This window comes from Nothoprocta perdicaria, unplaced genomic scaffold (assembly GCF_003342845.1).
Source record: "Nothoprocta perdicaria isolate Ctin4 unplaced genomic scaffold, notPer1 scaffold_336, whole genome shotgun sequence".
NCBI classification, from domain to species: Eukaryota; Metazoa; Chordata; class Aves; order Tinamiformes; family Tinamidae; genus Nothoprocta; species Nothoprocta perdicaria.
This window is the reverse complement of record NW_020455573.1, coordinates 343368-361316: the sequence shown is the minus strand read 5'-3', so window position 1 is coordinate 361316 and position 17949 is coordinate 343368. Positions and strand designations below refer to the sequence as shown.

Below are 17949 nucleotides of genomic sequence, written 5' to 3'. Positions count from 1 at the left end.
CCTGCCCCGAGGAGCGGGCGGCCGGCGAGGGCGTGCACGCCGTCGCCGACGTGGTCTCCAAGCTGGGGCAGAGGCCCTCGCTGCCCGCCGTGCCCACGCAGCTGCACACGCACCCCGCGGGGCGCGCGCTCGTCATCGCCTGCCCCGGCGCCCGGCCCGAGCACGCCGTGGCCTGGGACAAGGGCTCCGTGCGCCTCTACCGCTCCCGCTACCTGCGCGGCGTCAACAGGAGCATGCGGGTCTTCATCGACCACGGCAACCACCTGCACATCCTCCGCGTGCGCCTCAGTGACAGGGGCACCTACTACTGCTGGCGCCAGGGCCGGCTGGCGGCCRCCTTCCGCCTCCGCGTCACCCATGAGAGCCAGCGCAAGCGCACGCTCGACGATCCYGAGACCAAGTTCGCCATCCAGGTCATCCTCACGAGCTACGTCCTGGTCACCATCGTCTTCRTCGCCATCCACGTGTGCCGCTGCTGCCGGCGGCTCTTCTGGTGCCCGCCGCAGGCCTAGCGGCGCCGCTGCGGAGCCGTCTCCCCGGCTCCATCGCTGGCCGGGCGGGAGATAAACGCGGGCGAAAGGCGGCCTGCCCGCGCTGCCCGCGCTGCCCGCTGCTGGACACAGGGCTGAGCGCTGGCAGCGCATCCAGGCGCCGCTCGGGAGCAACGAGGCCGCCCTGGCAGCGCCGGATCCGCTCCCGCCGCCGCGGCGCCGCCTCGGCCGCCGTCTAGCCCTTTTCTGGCCGAGCTGGCGACCCGCATCAGTGACTCTGCAGAGCCGCTTTGTTCATTCACGGGCTGCTCTAAAAAGACAAGCTGAAAAGTTTTTCCTCTGGCTTTTTCTTTCTTGCTTCCCTCACCTTTTTTTCTCATGTTTTTCCTTTACTGAAAACTTTGAGTGTCTGAGTTTCAAAACTCCTAGTGTTCACTGGAGCGTCTGGCTGTAGCAAAACCATTCAAAACAAAATGGAACGTTTTCTTGTCTTCATTTTGGAAGGAAAAGGCGTTTGCAAAGCCACTCGGCGTGGGGCTGTGCGCCCGCTGGGTCTCTGCAGGGCGGCGATGCCCGCGAGGACGGCCGAGCTCCGCGGGGATGGCGCCTCCCGCCGGGACAACGGCAGCACCGACCGCGCCCAGGGGTCCCCCTGCCCTTCCCGGAGAGGCTGTCGGGGGTCCCGAAACCCCTCGTCCCGCTCCAATGCCCTCCCACCTGCAGCGCTTGCTGCTGGTGGCGAACACGGCCCTGCCCCGCGGGCCCTTTGCAGGGTCTCCCGAATCCGCCGTCGGTCCCGACGGCCACGGAGGATCCCAGGGGCTCCAAGCGCGGCCGTCTCGGCTCACGCAGCGCAGCGGCTGCGGCCGCGGTTGGGGACCCCGGTCGCTGCCTTCCCCCGGCTCCAGGCTCCTTCCCGCCGCCGCCTCCCCGGCTGCAGCCGCGGTTGGGCCTTCAAAGCAGGTCCCGACCGGCCCCGCGCGACCCCCAGTTTGGGCTGAGCCCAGATGTGAAACCCAGGCAGGAGCTGGGCTGGATTTGCCAGAGCTCGGCATTGGCAAAGCAGGCTGAGCGCCCAGGCCGGGGGAAGCGGGACRGAGCCTGGTGGCAGCCGGGGCTCACGACGAGGGGCTTAGCGGTCRCTCCTGCTGAAAATCACAGAGKCACAGGGTGGTTGAGGGCGGCAGGGACCCCTGGGGAGCATCCAGTCCAACCCCCTGCTCCAGCAGGGACACCCAGAGCACAGGGCACCCGGTCACATCCAGGCMGGTTTTGATGATCTCCAAAGAATCATAGAATCATAGAATGCTTAAGGTTGGAAGAGGCCTCCAGAGGCATCTAGTCCAACTCTGCGAGAAGGAGACCTTCTCCAAGAAGGAAACTCCACATCCTCCCTGGAAAGGCAGCGCAGGTTTTGGTGGTGGCGGCGGCTAACCCTGGGCGTGCGGCCAGGGGTGCCCTGGGTCGGCTGCAGCCCCGCACGGGCCGGCGCCGGCCCCTGCTCCCCACGGCGGCAGCAAGGGAGGCTGAGCGGGACAGGGCCCCCTCGGGATTCCCTCCCGAGCCCTGCGCGGAGCCGCACGGCACGGCAGGGTGCCCGAGCCCTGGTCACCGCGGTGGGACTCAGCTGGCACAGGGCGGCTCCAGCTCCTCCTTCCACCTGCACCCGCCCGTGCCCCGGCACCCTCCTCCTCCTCCTCCTCCTCTCTCTTCCTCCCTCTCTTCTTCTCCCTCTGCTTCTCGCTCTCCTCATTCTCGCCTGCGTGGGAGCCTCCCCAGTGAGGGACCAGGCACGTGGCGCCGCACAGCCCCCCGCCACGAGCCCCAGGGGACCCTGTTCCCCACAGCGGCTCTGGGGGCTCCTCGGTGGTGGCTCCCTGTGCCCCACGTGGCTGCGCCCACCGTCACTGCGGCCCCTCGAACCGCCCCGACAACCCGGAGCCCCCGACACTCTTCGTTATCCCGATTTCATCACCGCTTTGCAGCGTTGTGACAGCACCGCCTTTTCTTTCCACGGTTCCCTCCTCTCCCTTCCTCCTCCTGGCTAAGCCCAATGCTCAGCAATAGGGAAAGGTCCCCTGAGCCGGTACCTCATCCCCCTGAGTGCCCTTGGTGCTCGGGACCTGGACGTGCTGCGGACACTGAGGGTGGCCTCCCGGGCAGAGGGTGCATCCAGAGCATCCCACCTTGCTGCAGGGACAGACGCTCCCGGCCTCGTCCTGTTCCCGAGGAATGGGCAGAGAAGGAAACAGCACCAGATCCCGGGCGTCGGCCAAGCCGCGTGTCCCCAGCCGGATCCAGCCCCCTGGAAATCCTGGTCCTCCTGAGCAGCATCCCGGGAAGGGAGAGCTTGGATCTGCTCGAGGACCACTCGCCTCTGCCCCTGGATTCCCGTCTCCTCCCCGGACAGCACGAGGGCACTGGGGGGTCCCRCCTGCCCCCCTTGCAAGAGACCGGCTGGGTTCCCATGGGAGAACGKCCCGGGCAAAGCACAGCCGCGTGCCAGGCGCCCGCAGCTCCCGCGGCCGGTGGGATGGCAGGATGGCGCTGAGGGCTACGCAGCAACCCCRCCGCCTCCCGCAGCTCCCTGAGCACCCGCAGGACGAGGGGGAAGGACCCACACTGCTGGGCCCTGGCTCCCGTGCCTGCTCGGGGGGGATTTCGTGGTGCCGGGCTCCAGCTCTGCTGGGATCCGGAGCAGCTCCCTGCACAGGCTGCTCCCGGGGTCACCCTGCTGGGGACACAGGGGACACCACGGGGTGCCTGCCACAGAGGGGAGGCCACGTGGGAGGCACAGACAAGSACTTCCCAGCTCTCCATCTCTGGTCTCCACAGTTTTGAGCACGACGCTCCTCCTCAGGTGACTGTGACGCAGACTTGCTGTCCAGGTTGGTCTCCAGGGGTCTCGGCAGGACCTCGTGTGGCCCCACACCCTGTCATGGRCCCTCCAGCGGTGCTCGAGCAGAGCAGCTCGAGGGGACCGGGTCAGGCGGGGAGACCCCAGCCCATGGGGGTGGCAACAGCCATGAGGACGTGACCAAGCTCAGGGAGGTRGTTGGCCTTGGGTCACGATTGGCCCCCGGGATGTGGCCATTGTGCATTCCTCATGTCCCACTGTGGGAGACCACGGAGGGACCCCCAGCTCAGCTGAGGGGGCCGGCTGCAGGTCAACCCCAGGGACAGGACCCGGGATTCAAAGATCCTTTGGACTGGGCAGGGAGGAAGAAACGTTTCCCTCCGTGGAGACCCCAGGCACGGCCGGCCCCTCTGCTCATCCCAGCAYGTCCTCCCCTTGGATCTGCAGCCGGAGAAGGGCTGCAGGAAATGGAGATCCCGCGGGAGCAACAGGGCCTGGACAAGGTCCAGGCGAGGCCGCGGCCTCGGCCCGCGGGCAGGGAGCAGGAGGAGGGACAYCCCGTTGTCCCCCAGCTCCTTCCTGCCCGCCCTGCGCTCTCCCGAGGTGTCCCCAAGCGTCACTGCTCAGCCCGCCCCATCCCTGCCTGTCCCTGGGCGTCACACACTGTCCCCCGCCTGTGCCAGACAGGCCGCGTGCTCCCGTCCCCACCCTGCCTGTCCCCTGCTCCTCCCCGCCTGTCGCGCAGGGTCACAGAGCACCCCAGCCCACCCCAGCCTGTCCGTGTCCGTTCCCCTGYGCCGCTGCCTGTCCCCTGCGCATTCATGCGTGTCCCAGCCCGCGTCCGCCGCTGTCCCCGGCTGGGGCTCGGGGGCAGCCGGGGGCTCCCAGGCTCCAGGGGCAGGGTGGCCTCGCGCTGCAGCCTGTGTCCGTGGGGACCCCGCGGCCCCCCGTGTCCCCCCCGCGGCCCCCCCCGCCGTGTCTGGGGGGCTGCAGCTCGTTAGGCGCCGCCGGAGCTCATTAAGCGCCGGCGCGGCTGCCGCTGTCACTCGTGACGCCTTGCGCCTCATTAGGCGCCGTCACTCGTCACTCGTCAGGCGCCGCTCCTCATTAGGCACCACTGCTCGTCGCCGCCACCCGACACCCACGTGTCCCCTGTGCCACCCGCGCGGGTCCCCCAGGTCCCCCCATGCCACCCACACGGCTCCCGTGTCCCCTCCCTGGGCTGGACACGCACAAGCCGCACGTCCCCCTGCTCACGGTGGCACTCACGGGGTTCCTGCCTTGGCCTGCRGGGACTGCGCTCACTGTGTCACGTGTGTCCCTTGCATGAGGGTCCCTGTCACACACGGCCTCGCACAGGGACCCCGAGGCTGCTAGGGCAGCCAGGGATGCGTGGGGACAAGGTGGACAAATGTCCCCCAGAGCTTCCTCTGGGGTTTCGAGGGAGGTTTCGGCCACCCTGGGCTGTCTCACGCGGCCTGGAGCTGAGTGTGGCCATGCGGGCACGGTCATGGGCACGGTCTCAGCCATGGGCACGGATGCAGGCACAGATGTGGCCACGGCAAAGACACTAACAGCACAGACCTGGACATGGACACACATGGACACGGACACAGGCCCCAGCCCATGTCCCTTGGTGGACACCATGGTCTTCCTCAGGAGCAGCCTTATCACCTCCATGGTCCCCAGGGTCACCCTGGTTCCCATCCTCACGCTGGTCCCCAGAGCCACCCAGATTCCCATCCCAGGGGCCATCCCGCTGCCTGGTCCCCATTACCACCCTGGTGCCTGGGACAACCCTGGTCCCTGTCACAGCTCCGCTGCCGGTGGCCACCCTGATCCCCTTCCCCCCGGGTTCCCTGGGCTCCCCGGGTCCCGCGCAGGCCGCCCGGGTGCTGGACGCGGCTGCGGCGCTCGGGCTCCGGACGGGCCGCGCGGGGCCGCAGATGCTGCAGCTCGTGCCTATCTGCATCCCCCATGCATATGTGCAAATATGTGTGTGCACATCTGCATCCCCTTAGACATACACATACATGTGTGCACATCTGGGCATNGCACCACTGCTCGTCGCCGCCACCCGACACCCACGTGTCCCCTGTGCCACCCGCGCGGGTCCCCCAGGTCCCCCCATGCCACCCACACGGCTCCCGTGTCCCCTCCCTGGGCTGGACACGCACAAGCCGCACGTCCCCCTGCTCACGGTGGCACTCACGGGGTTCCTGCCTTGGCCTGCRGGGACTGCGCTCACTGTGTCACGTGTGTCCCTTGCATGAGGGTCCCTGTCACACACGGCCTCGCACAGGGACCCCGAGGCTGCTAGGGCAGCCAGGGATGCGTGGGGACAAGGTGGACAAATGTCCCCCAGAGCTTCCTCTGGGGTTTCGAGGGAGGTTTCGGCCACCCTGGGCTGTCTCACGCGGCCTGGAGCTGAGTGTGGCCATGCGGGCACGGTCATGGGCACGGTCTCAGCCATGGGCACGGATGCAGGCACAGATGTGGCCACGGCAAAGACACTAACAGCACAGACCTGGACATGGACACACATGGACACGGACACAGGCCCCAGCCCATGTCCCTTGGTGGACACCATGGTCTTCCTCAGGAGCAGCCTTATCACCTCCATGGTCCCCAGGGTCACCCTGGTTCCCATCCTCACGCTGGTCCCCAGAGCCACCCAGATTCCCATCCCAGGGGCCATCCCGCTGCCTGGTCCCCATTACCACCCTGGTGCCTGGGACAACCCTGGTCCCTGTCACAGCTCCGCTGCCGGTGGCCACCCTGATCCCCTTCCCCCCGGGTTCCCTGGGCTCCCCGGGTCCCGCGCAGGCCGCCCGGGTGCTGGACGCGGCTGCGGCGCTCGGGCTCCGGACGGGCCGCGCGGGGCCGCAGATGCTGCAGCTCGTGCCTATCTGCATCCCCCATGCATATGTGCAAATATGTGTGTGCACATCTGCATCCCCTTAGACATACACATACATGTGTGCAATTCTGGGCATCTGCATACCTGTGTCCCTATACATGTGTACACGTACATTCGTACACGTGCAAGTCTGTATCCCYATGTGTGTGTAAATACATGCATGTACAGCTGTGCACGTGCAGGTCTGCATCGCATCTCCCATGCACATGTGTGTACATCTGTGCACSTACACATCTGCATCCCTTGCACCTCTGTGCATGTCAATATCCATGTTCTCCTTACACATATGCATGTATGTGCATGCRCAGCTGTGCACTGACATGTCTGTGTGCCCATATATGTATGCACATACATGTGCACAGCTGTGCACRGGCACATCTGCATCCCCATGCCCATACGTGCACACACAGCCATGCACAGGCCTGTCAAGGTCCCCGCACACACGTGTGTGCACATACACGCACGTGCGGCCATGCGCACCCCTGCCTGTCCCGCCGCGCACACGTGTCCCCACGCGGTGGCCGCTGGCCCGTGTGGAGCAAACGCTGATTAGGAGAGACTTTAATTAGTGCCTGTCCGAACCCTCCCAGGGCGGTTCCATCTCAGCACAGTGCAAGCGCCGGCCCCGACCAGGCCTCTTCCYGATCGCCTTCCAGGGATGTCAGGAGAGCCGGGGGGATCTGGCTCCCGCCATCCTGGGGACGGCAGCAGGGGGGCTAAGGAGGAGCCTCTGTTAAACCCGGCTCCTTCGCCCGTTCCGCAGCTGCAGGGGGGGTGCCAGGAGGAGCCGGGCCCCCCCACGGCACCCCRCACGTGGCCAGGAGCTTTTCCAGCACCGGAGCGGCCTGAACAGAGCTTTGTGCCAGTGGTGCCCAGGATGGGGACGCGGGGACAGCGGGGCTCCTGGCAGAGAAACGTGGGGCCGGGCTGGCACCAGGCTCCGGAGCCACTGGATTCTGGGGTTTTCCCGGCAGGATTTGGGAGGGGGGGATGAGCTGCATCCCCTGTGAGCCCCAGCACCATGGGGACAGCGGGACTTTGGGGACAGCGTGGGCGGCAGCCAGCACCTCCAGGCTGGTGGGGAGCAGAGCGAGGTCGAGGACACCTTGGGGACACAGGGGACAGGCGCAGCAGCTTTGCAGGAGCAACAGCCAGTGGTGATCAAGGCAGAGCCAGCGAAGGTCCCCGTGTGCAGCCCTGGGGACGACAGGGACCCCACGGTGACAGCAGCGCTGGCAGCAGCTAGAGGGCAGCCGCTGGTCGGGAAAGGCTCCGCGGGCGCCACGCGGGGCCAGCGGGGTTGGGGCCACAGCCGGCGCCGGAGGGGACAACCTTGTCCTGGCAGCACCAGGGCCAGCAGGGACAGTGCTGGGAGCAACCAAGATGATGAAGGGGCTGGAGCAGCTCTCCTGCGAGGAGAGACTGAGCGAGCAGGGCGGGTTCAGCCTGGAGAAGAGGAGGCTGAGAGGGAACCTGATCAACAGGTACAAACACCTGAGGGGAGAACGGAGGGAGGAMGGGGCCAAGCTCTTCTCAGTGGTGGCCAGTGCCAGGACAAGGGGCAATGGGGACAAGTTGAACCCCGGGCAGCTCCATCTCCATGGGAGGAGGAACAAGGTGAGTGTGGGGGTGCCCGAGCCCTGGCCCAGGCTGCCCAGGGAGGCTCCTGCTCTGGAGACCTCCCAAACCCACCGGGATGTACCCGGGTGCCCCGTGCTCGGGGTGTCCCTGTGGAGCAGGGGCTGCACTGGGTGAGCTCTAGGKGTCCCTGCCACCCTCGGCCATTCCAGGGTTCTGTGATTCTGGGAGCCCCGCTCAGCAGGACGGGGGAAGGGGGCTGCTGCGGCRGTGGCAGCCCGGCCTGCAGGACACCTGGGCCCCGGCTCACACAGGGTAGTGAAGCACGTGGGGTTCAGGGCCAGAGCCCCCGTGACGCCACCAGTGACGCAGAGCCCGGGGCACCGCGACCCTCCCTGGAACGCAGGGCATCGAGGGCGGCTCCACCGCTGCCCCCGACGCTGAAGTCCCTGCCGGCTCCTCGGCAGCCAGGATCAAAGCGCGGCCGCCGCTCGCGGCGCGAGCTCCCCCCGCCCCATAACGGGACTGACTTCGTTTTCACGAGGAGCTGCCGAGGAGACAAAAGGCTGCGGCGGCGGGCGAGTGAAGTAGGTCAGGGCCGGGGGCCCTGCACTCCCTCGGGAGCGGCTCGTGCGGATGTGTCAGGCAGGAGCGGGGGGGCAGTGGGCCCYGTTCCCACCCCGCAGCCCCGGGCACGGAGCTGGACATGAGGAGTGACGCAGCGGAGGGACAGAGCTGCTCCCKCAGCAGCCCCGGAACCGTGGAGCGRGACACGCGGCCCGTCACAGCGCACAGCCACCAAGGGCCCCGCGCGGCTCCCACGGCACCCGCCCCGTCCTGCCCGGCTCCGCGCGCAAGGAGACGGCAAGTGAGAGTCCCTGGCTGCCTCGGCCCCGCTGCTGCTCGAGCTGCAGGCTTTATTAAGCACCCGGCCTCGTTCATAGCAGCGCTCGCCTGTYGGCGCCGTGCTCGCAGTAACCCATGCACGTGGAACAGGAGGCAGCGGGATGCAGGTGCCAGCAGGACCYGGGCGCTGCCGGCATGTGGAGCTGCAAGGTGTTGGGGCCAGGCTGGGGCACCCCAAGCTGGGCAGGGAGAGGAGGTGGCTGGGAACAAGCTTGGAGCACAAGGGGCAGATGGGTCACCAAACCTCGAGGAAAGAGCCGACAGGACGTGACGGAGCTCAGGGAGAGGGGCAGATTTCAGCACCTCAGCACGGGCCGCCCCAGCGAGGAGTCCTTTTCCTTAGGGACAGTCAGTACAAGAGCTTCAGGAGCTGCGGTTTGGGAGCAGCCAGGAGCTCCGTCGTGCTCCTCCTGCCACCCTTCTGGCCCAGGCTGCTCACAGGACGCTCTGAGAGTGGAAAGAGAGAGAGGAGGATGAGGCTGGATAAAACCAACCAAGCCCATCGGTGCCAGGGGAGCCCCGGCACTGCCTGTGCCAGCCTGCGCTACGGTGTCCTCCAAGCACCCACCGCCTGGGCACCCATCGCCTGATTCCCGCCGTGGCTGCCAGCTCCGCGGCTGGGGGGAGGCCGGGACTCACCCGTGCCGGCCGGGGGCGGCGCGGCCCCGCGGCTGCCGCGCGACGGGCGGGCGACGCGGCTCTGCGGCGCTCCGAGCGAGCGGGAAGCGGCACTGCCGAGGGAAGCGCGGGGCTGCGGGAGGGCCGGGGCAGAGCGCGGCGCCCAGCCCTCCCGGCAGCGGGACGGATGTGGACACGGCCGCGCGCGGCTCCGCTCACCTCGCCGCTCGCCTTCGCTTCTGGGTTGACGTCCTGGAGCCGGAGCAGGGCTTGGGGATGGAGGAGCCCCTCATAGTGAACACAGGGACGGAGGCGCCGCTGCCGAGGAAAGGAGGTTCAGAGGGTCCCTGCACCACGGCAGGCTGCATCCCGACCCCTCCTCCTGTGCCCACGAGGCAGGGGCAGTGCCACGCGCAGGCACGGAACCGGGCACAGAGGAGGCCTGGAGGGATGTGCACGAGGCGGCAGGAACCGTGTGACGGGCCCATTCCCACGCTGCGGCCRCCCCTCCCCGCCTCCCTTTCTCCAGGTACCCTTTGCAGGGGACAGGCGCTTGAGGATCTCCCCAGTTCCCAAGGGCGTCACCGTCTCCATTCCCAGAGGACTGCACAGCTCTGCACAGGCCAGAGCAGCTCTGAAGCAACCGCAGTGAAGGCAACGCTGCCCCGGTCCCTGCTGCAGCTTCTCCATGGCTCCCCGCAAGAAGAGGCAGGGCCCCACTGGCTCCGACACGCACATGGGTCTCTCTGAATGCCCTGAAGGATATTCCTCCAAGGCCCAAATGGAAAGGGAGCRAGAGCACCTGATTTTTCAGAACATTTTCCCTTATCTCTGCAAGCAATTTGTGCCCAAACTTAGCCCACCGCCTGCTCAGGTGGGAACTGCCTAGCCAGGAGAATCCGCACAAGGTGCGGCCCTGCACCCGCCACAGGGCGACCCACACGGGAGCGCCGAGACSCCGGGCGGGCAGCACCGACCTGCATGCGAAGGGCCCGTCCTGCTGGCTCAGGAGGCACTGCACATTCTCCCAGCCAGGGAAGCGGGACACGCTGAAGGTCTCCGGCTTGGCCCCGTCGGGAGAGGCGCCGTCCTCAGACAGGTCGAACGTCATGTTGAGGTCGCGGAGGGCCAGCGCGGCCGGCGCGCAGCCGTTCTGCACGGCCGACGTGGCCAGCGGCAGGCGCCTCTTGGTGACSGTCAGCGGGCAGATCTCGGGGGCGCAAGACGGCAGGAGCGGGCAGGACCCGGCCGCTTTGGCACAGGGGGTGCCCGTGGCCCCGGGAGCCTCTGCTCCCCTCGCGGAGCCCTCCCGCGCCTCCGGCGGGCTGGATCTCCGCCGTCGTTTGGCCCTCGCCGTGAGGCTGGGGGGCGTCCCTGGGCCGGACGCGCTTCCCGCCTCCRATCTCCTCCTCTTCTTGGGCAGGCCGGGCAGCGGCGGCGCGGGGCTGCCGGGCGGGAGCGGCTGCTGCGGGACAGCTCCAGCCGCAGGGACGCGGCACTCGGCGGCAGCGGCACCCAMAGCTGCCTCAGCTAGAGGAAAGCAGGACAGTCACCTCCCTGCCCAGCCCTGGTACGAGCTTCGGCTCTCCCCTCAAACCGCGTTCACAGGAAACCTACAGGGACAGCGCCACGACAAATCCCGATGCTTCCTTAAGCTAAAGGCATCGGATGAGCCCCAAAGCAAGTGCCCAGTCTGCCCCTGGAAAGGAGGGTGCGCAGCAGACTTCACTATTGGGCTTGTGCCCTGATGCTGGGGAGGAGGAAGAAGAGCTTGAGAGGCMGCAAGGCTGGAGCTGGGCTGACTCGGGAAAATGTTCCTGGGAGGAGTCAACCTGGCTGGAAGAGTGAGGGGCAGAACTGCCACCTCGGTCCCCCAGGCCGCAAGCACTGCTCAGTTTAAGCTGACTTGCACAAGCACAYGCCGAATCCGCCGAGACAAGGGCTGGCGCTGCTCCTTGGGGCCCCAGGCTGCCAGGGATGCACATTAGCCCAAAAAGCTCTGCAAAATAACGGGGCTGGGAGCTGCTCTAGGCACAGCCCACAAGGGACCACAGCAGGAGGAAACTCAGCTCGCAGCCGTATGCCCATGGCCACCACTGTCCCCCCGCAGCGCACCCCTCAAGCCACGCTTTATGTGCCAAGGAGCGGAGGGGGCCACAGCGCCTGCCCACGTCCTCACCGTGTCGGTCCTGCCGAGTCCCTCCTGCAGCAGCTCCGCTGGTCTCTGCGGGCCCCTTCTGCTGCCCGACCTGCTCCAGACTGGCACCTGCCTCCTGTTGGACTGTGCGCTCCAGTTCCTCAAATTCCGAGACCATGTCAGGAGTTAAGAGGCTGGCAGCCCTGAGCAGGGAGTACTGCCTCCGGGCAACGCTGAGGACAGCGGCTACGAGCCTGGGACAGAGAGGGACACAGTGGCAGATGAGGGGACATGGCCTCCCTCTGATCCGGCATAAAGCAGCCCATCTGCATTCAGGGGCAGGAACCAGTTAGCCATTGATCTTGGGCCACTGTCACCAGCAGCAGAGGCTCAGGACCACCAGTGTCACCTCTAGATAGCTGCTCCCYTGGGACAGAGCTCTTGAGTGCCTTTAGGAGGAGGAGAGAAGCAAACTCTGCAGCCGTAAGATACCTGAGCTGCAAATCCCCACCCAGAGAGCGTGAGCTGCTAACTGCGTCTTCACCTGTTGGCTCCAAGGTGGCGGAAACGGCACCCACAGACTTCTCTTAACTTCATTAGAGTGTCTGAGTGCTGGAAAAGCGCCAGATGGAGATCCAGGCACACATCAGGACCAGCCTCCTTCAGAAGACCTTTCCAAAGCAGCTCCCTCTGCCAGGATGCCTGGGCAGAGACTCCAGTAGACGGTGCCACGGGAGTCCTGCCAGGGCAGGGCCTGCGGGAGCCAAGGCAGCAGGAGCAGCTGCAGAGGCAATTTTGGGACTAATGATTTGCACTTAAGGCTCCTGCTTTTGCTGTGCCTGGAAACCTCTGTCTGCTGGTGGAAGCAGCATTTCCAGGACAGAAAGACCTGTCTGACTATTCCTTGCACTATCTGATTCCCGAGCTAATGTCTTCTTGTTCCCAAGCACAACCAACGAGGACAGGTATAAAAGGAGGACCTTTCCCAGGTGAATCCCCAGGGATTATCTAGCTCTCTCTACTTCATGTCTGAGGAAGGTTATCCCATGGAATTAAAGCCCCAGGAGCCTTGCTCTTTTAACAGCAAGGCAGTTGTCTACAAGCAAAGACCAACTCCCAAATCCATAATGTCCCTCAGACCGCTGTGTGCAACAGGAGTGGGCACAGGTTGCCCTCTCCGGGCGGCAGCAGCTGCCACCARCCGGGAGGAAGGGGCACATGGGGGCGGCACAAGGACACTCACGTCTCCAGCCGGCTGTGGGACAACCCCTGCAGAGGAAGCTCTGCTGTCTTCGTTTGCAGCTGGAGATCTGCGTGGTGGGATGCTCTGGGGCTGCTGGGGGGCACCTCCTCTTGAGCCTGCAACGATCATCCCAAAAGTGCTTAGCCATCCATCCCAGGATTAGCCCGTATCCGAGCTGAGTTTGCTGCCCTGAACGCACCGTTATCAGGGAAGTTAATGGGTTTTGCTAGCAGCGCACAGCCCGGCACACGCTGAGCCAGGCGCCTGGGGACCCACAGGCCTGATGAGCTCCTGCCCTCTCAGCAGGCCGAGCTGAGCCAGAGGTGCCCCCGAGCGGCCTGGGAAGCTGCCCCTTGCTGCTTGCTCCTTCTCTCACCTCTTCCTCCTGTTCCAGCTCCTCTGGCTGAACAAGCTGCTCAGCTTCCAATTCTGGCTGCGCTGCATCTGCRTCTTGGTCTCCCTCCCAGGAAACTGGGGGGTCTGAGCATGTGTTTGGGACAGCTTCTTCCAACCTACATAAAGCAGAAACAACCCTGGGGAAGAGAAATCTCCAGAGGGGAAGTCACTGAGCTAAAGAAGATCTGCCGGGAAAGCTGTCGCATTTGTCTAAGAAGTTTGGGGATGAATGAGACAGAACAAGAATTGGTCCTTGCAGCCCAACTTCCCGTGACGCTCGCACATCGCGGTCTGTCCGGCCTCGTTAGGTCTGCGCACAGACAAGAGGATGGGCACAGCCCGGCAGACAAGCGCGGCTGCTCCGTGCTGATGCCGGGGCTGCRAGCGGTGCGCAGAGCTCCGCTCGGCACGGGGAGGTCGCAGGCAGCTCTCAGCCTCACCTGGGCAGCCCCGCAGGGCTCGGGCCGGGGGGAGCTGGCGGCTGCTCTTCTGCGTCCTGTGCCCTGCCCTCGTAGGCGCGGAGCTTCTCCCGCAGCGCGGCCACCTGGGAGGGAAGGGAAGGGCATCTCTCGCGGGCAGCTCCGCACCAGCAGAGCGGAGCCGCCCGCCGCGGGGAGRCCACGCGGCCCGCCCGGCGCACGGCCCCGGCGCAGCTCGTGCAGCATCAGGGAACGTCAGGGCCGGCGTCTCGTCTCTGCGAGCCCCCCCTCCTCAGCAACATCTCACCTCTGCTTTCAGTTGCTCGCAGATCGCGGCGTATTTACTGATGTGGCAGTCGAGGCTGAGCACGTTGCTCTTCAGCTGTGGAGACAGGGATGAGCTAGGGGCTGAAAAAGCACAGAGGCAGCAGGTACCCCCTTCTCCCGGCTGCAGAGAAAGGCAGCCCCTCAACAACTTCTGCGCTCAGAGATCCCCAGGGTGACTAGAACAGACATCATCTACACTCAGGGACTTGATGTCCCACTCATGAACCTTTCTAGGCTCTGGGCAGAGGGGCTTTAGAAGAAAAGAGGGCGCTCAGGACGTGTAGCTTCGTGGTTAGAGGGTTCACACAACGACCTACCCACCCGCACTACGGCAGCCTGCGGAACGCAGCTCCCTCCTCCCCACACCCAGGCAGTCCCAAGAGCAGAGGTGCCCTGGGCGGCGCCGCGCGGCCCTCACCGCCAGCTTGATGTCCTTGGCGCGGTTGGCGTACTTGAGCGTGTTGTAGGTGTCCTCGTAGGCCAGCGCGGAGGGGCTCACGGCCGCGATCATGACGGTGCGGCAGTTGCCRCCGATGGAGTCCTTGAGCAGGCGCGTCAGCTTGCTGTCCCGGTACGGGATGTGGGTCTTCTTGCTCTGCACCGAGAGATCCAGGCTCTGCTCAGCCCCGAGTCCCGTGCCAGGAGGGATGGTTACGCACATCCCAAACCGCCCATCAAAGCCATCTCTCCTGCTGTCCCCAAGCCAAACTGCCACCCACACCACAACGGAGAGATGCCCAGGTCTGGTGCACGAGGATCCCCTCACATTCCCCTCTCCCGGAGGAGCAGCTTTACCTTGGCGTCGGCCAGAGCGTTGATGACATTGATGAGGGCCAGCAGCGAGCGGTTGATGTTGGCGCCCTCCCGGAGCCGCTCTCCTCTGGCCTTGGTGACCGAAGCCCTCTCCGAGCCCGCCAGGTCGATCAAACTCATCTTGGCCACTTGGAGTTCCTGAGTGAGGCCGACCACACGGTCCTGCTGCTTCACGTAGATCTGCAAGCACAGAGATCTGTGAGGCCACGGCTGAATCAGGGGCGATGCTGCTGGCTGGAGGCTGCGGCGCCGGCAGGGTGAGGTGCTGCTCTTTGTAAAAGGACAGTGAGTGAAATGGGTCACAGGTACCAGGACGGCAGGGGAGGGGAAAGAGTCCTCGCACATTGACAAGACAAGCCCAAACTGCGACGAYACGAGTGGCAAAGCCCTGCAGGTGACCTCACACGAAGCTACCAGCGTTTGGGAAAGCAGTGAGGATCCCCCATGCTGTTCCACAGGCAGCACCCAGCGAGCAGGGTCTCTGCAGGGCTCCACGCTCGCCAAGACCTGCTGGCACCYGAGAAGGGCTCGTGCAGCGTCAGCCTCAAGCTCCGAGGTGGGCTCAAGGTCCTGCCTCAAGAACGGGGCTGGGAGATCACAATGCAGGAGCAAACCAAGCCACCCCGGAGAGGCCGGCACAGAGACGTCCCCAAGGCGGGGGTGACCAGAGCTCCCTGGTGCCGAGGACGCTTCGCAGCCACTCTGGGGAGAAATGGCAGCGCTGCTGAGGCTCCACTGCCCTCCCGCCTCCGCGGGCAGCCCTAGAGACCTTCCAGGAGAAGGAAACACCCCTCCCACCGACACGAAACACCCTCTGCATCTTGCTCATCCCCRGGAGCTCCCCAGGCAGGACACACTGCCTCCTCCGTGGGCTGAGGCCTTCGCACGGGTCCCGCTCCTCCCACAGGGCTGGGCTCCGCAGCGCGGCCGGGCAGTTTCCCGCGGGGCTAAGGGAGCCGCGGCAGGCAGGAAGGCTGGGAAGCCGCCCAGACACCTGCGCGGCCCCTGCGAGCAGCGACGGGCGCCAGGGCCGCGCCGAAGCTGCCGCCAGAGGCCTCGGTGCCCTCGCGCGGCCGTGAGGGCCCTGCGAACCCGGGGAGCCGCCTGCCTGGAATCCAAATCAACTGGGAGGCTTCTGCAGGAGAGCGCCAAGGCACCGGGGCCAATCCCACCAGGMTGCAGAGGCAGCTCTTGGCGCAGCACCAAGCGGGAGCAAAGAGGCTGCCCAGAGGCATTCAGGAAAGAGCCTGTGACAACTGATGCCCCTTTGCTCTAAACCAGGTAATACTCTACACTTCCCAACTGCCAAATCTGCAAGAATTAAAGGTCTAAGGTAAAATTTCTGCCCTCAGGAAGTCAGACTCTGCCCAGCCTTGCTTTCTAGCCTGGCTTTTGGCACGAATCCCAAGGGACTCCCTGCCAGTGCCACCGCTCACCTGGAAGATGGCGTGCGAGCGGGAGGAGGCGGCGTTGGCGTCGGTGGGGTGCTGCGTGCGGTTCCTGTTGCCGTTGGCCAACATCTCCAGGAGCTGCTCCGCCGACTTGGGCTGGCAAGGAATGCACGGAGACAGGGATCAGGGACCCAGGCACCGAACCAACCCAACAGCAACCAGCTRGAGCTCAGCCGTCCTGCTGCATGGCCAGGCGCCAGCTCAGGGTCACATCTGCTGCGCAGTGTCCCCGGGACACGCAGCTGCTTCCAGAGCTGCTTCAGGCACCGTGTGCCCCAGGTCTCGCACCCACCTTTCACACCTACCTGGTGGAAGGAGAGCCCCTGAACCACGACGCCTTTCTCTGGATCTTCCCGGATTGCCAAGGGGCCCTTGGGCTCCAGGAGGTCGTGGATTTGCTCGTTGTACACCTGCAGCAAGGCACAGCAAGACACGGGTTGCTTGCCCAGCAACAAGGTGCAGCAAACAGAGAAAGGAGCTTTCTACATCTGGACACAGCTGGGAGACGCCACAGGAGCTGTGTCAATCCTAACTCCTAGTGGAGGGAGCGGACCCAGGCGGGACACAGCAAGTACCTCCTGGTAGGAGACGAGCACTTCGCAGCTCTTCTCGTCCTTCCTGGCCTCGATCCTCCTGTAGAGCTCCGCCATGGTGAGGTACATGATGCCCGGGCTCTTCTCGGAGCCCAGCATGGTGTAGGTTTTCCCCGCTCCGGTCGCACCGTACGCAAACACTGTGAGAGAAAGAGGGGGTGTCTGCAGCCACCCCGAAMAGGAGCAGCCAACGTGGCCTCCTGGCCAACAGCCCCCGCCACGGGGCCGGGGCCGCTCGAGCCTCCGCGGGGGAGGAYGGCGATCAGGCAAATTGGCCTGGCAGTTAATTGCTCTCAGTGTGAAAAAGCTGCACTGTCCTCCATGCAATTTCTGTCTGGCTTCAGCTTTCAGCAGCAGGATCTTTAATTTAGCAGATGACAGCAGCACGAGTCCCCCAGCCACCACCTGCTTAGGCACTTGGAGGCCGCTCTCAAGTCACCCTTTAAGCCTCCCATTAACAAGCCGAGCRGCCCCGGTGCCCCTGTCTCTCACTAGAAGGTGTTTTTTCTCTCCCAGACCTTGTAACTCATCTCATTTCCCCCCTCCATCTTTCAACACTCTCTTTGAAGCATTAACATCAGAGCAGGACACACTAATCTGGAGACTCTCAGCCCTTCTCCCCATTAGCAACACTTTGTGCTCAGCGAGCGTCTCATTTGAGGTTCCTGGAGTTATTTTATGCAGACAGAGACAYGAGACAGACCTGCCAGGTGGGCACGGTGACAGCGGCAGCCCTCGGCTGCTGGCGGCAGAGCCAGGAATAGCATCGCCGCGCGCCGGCCGCCTCGCACGAGCTGTGCGCGGCCTGTGCCCTTCTCCCGACAGCCCGTGAGGGCCCACGAGCCCCTCGCCCACAGCGTGTCCCCAGCCGGGGCTGCGCCTGACGCGACGATTCAGGTTGGCAAGGACAGGGAAAGCCAAACGGCCGCCGTGCTGGAAGCGGCCCGGGTCCTTCCGCCTTTGCCCAGCCCGGGTGGGCTGCGCTGGGAACCACGGGCGCTGAGCCAGAGGCGCCGAGCCCTGGGCAGCGGGATGACCCCGCGCGGCGCCCGCTGCCCCGGCCGCGCGGCCTCACCGGAGCAGTTGTAGCCGCTGAGGACGCCGTCCAGGAGGTCCCGCGTGGTGTGCCRGAAAACCTCCTCCTGCGTGGCCGCCTCGCCGAAGACGCGGTCGAAGGCGAACGTGAGGTCCCTGGCGCGC

At 65.5% G+C, this 17949-nt stretch overlaps 2 protein-coding genes across 2 annotated transcripts in view; one reads left to right on the top strand and one right to left on the bottom strand.

The window, feature by feature from the left end:
* Window positions 1-512, top strand: part of FAM187A (family with sequence similarity 187 member A) — a 1249-nt gene extending 737 nt beyond the window's left edge. Inside the window, 1 exon segment of the mRNA XM_026043704.1 lies at window positions 1-512. This exon segment is cut by the window's left edge and continues 76 nt beyond it. Within this exon segment, the coding sequence (XP_025899489.1) occupies window positions 1-512 (512 nt within the window).
* A 9073-nt stretch (window positions 513-9585) lies between these two features.
* KIF18B (kinesin family member 18B) overlaps window positions 9586-17949 on the bottom strand; it is a 9081-nt gene continuing 717 nt past the window's right edge. The window contains exons 2-14 of the mRNA XM_026043703.1: window positions 17825-17940; window positions 16732-16889; window positions 16462-16566; window positions 16142-16252; window positions 14688-14885; window positions 14311-14487; window positions 13873-13947; window positions 13587-13690; window positions 13127-13262; window positions 12751-12866; window positions 11550-11761; window positions 10348-10900; window positions 9586-9688 (exon numbers count right to left, since the gene is read on the bottom strand). Of these exons, the coding sequence (XP_025899488.1) occupies window positions 9586-9688; window positions 10348-10900; window positions 11550-11761; window positions 12751-12866; window positions 13127-13262; window positions 13587-13690; window positions 13873-13947; window positions 14311-14487; window positions 14688-14885; window positions 16142-16252; window positions 16462-16566; window positions 16732-16889; window positions 17825-17940 (2164 nt within the window). The remainder of the gene's footprint in view (window positions 9689-10347; window positions 10901-11549; window positions 11762-12750; window positions 12867-13126; window positions 13263-13586; window positions 13691-13872; window positions 13948-14310; window positions 14488-14687; window positions 14886-16141; window positions 16253-16461; window positions 16567-16731; window positions 16890-17824; window positions 17941-17949) is intronic.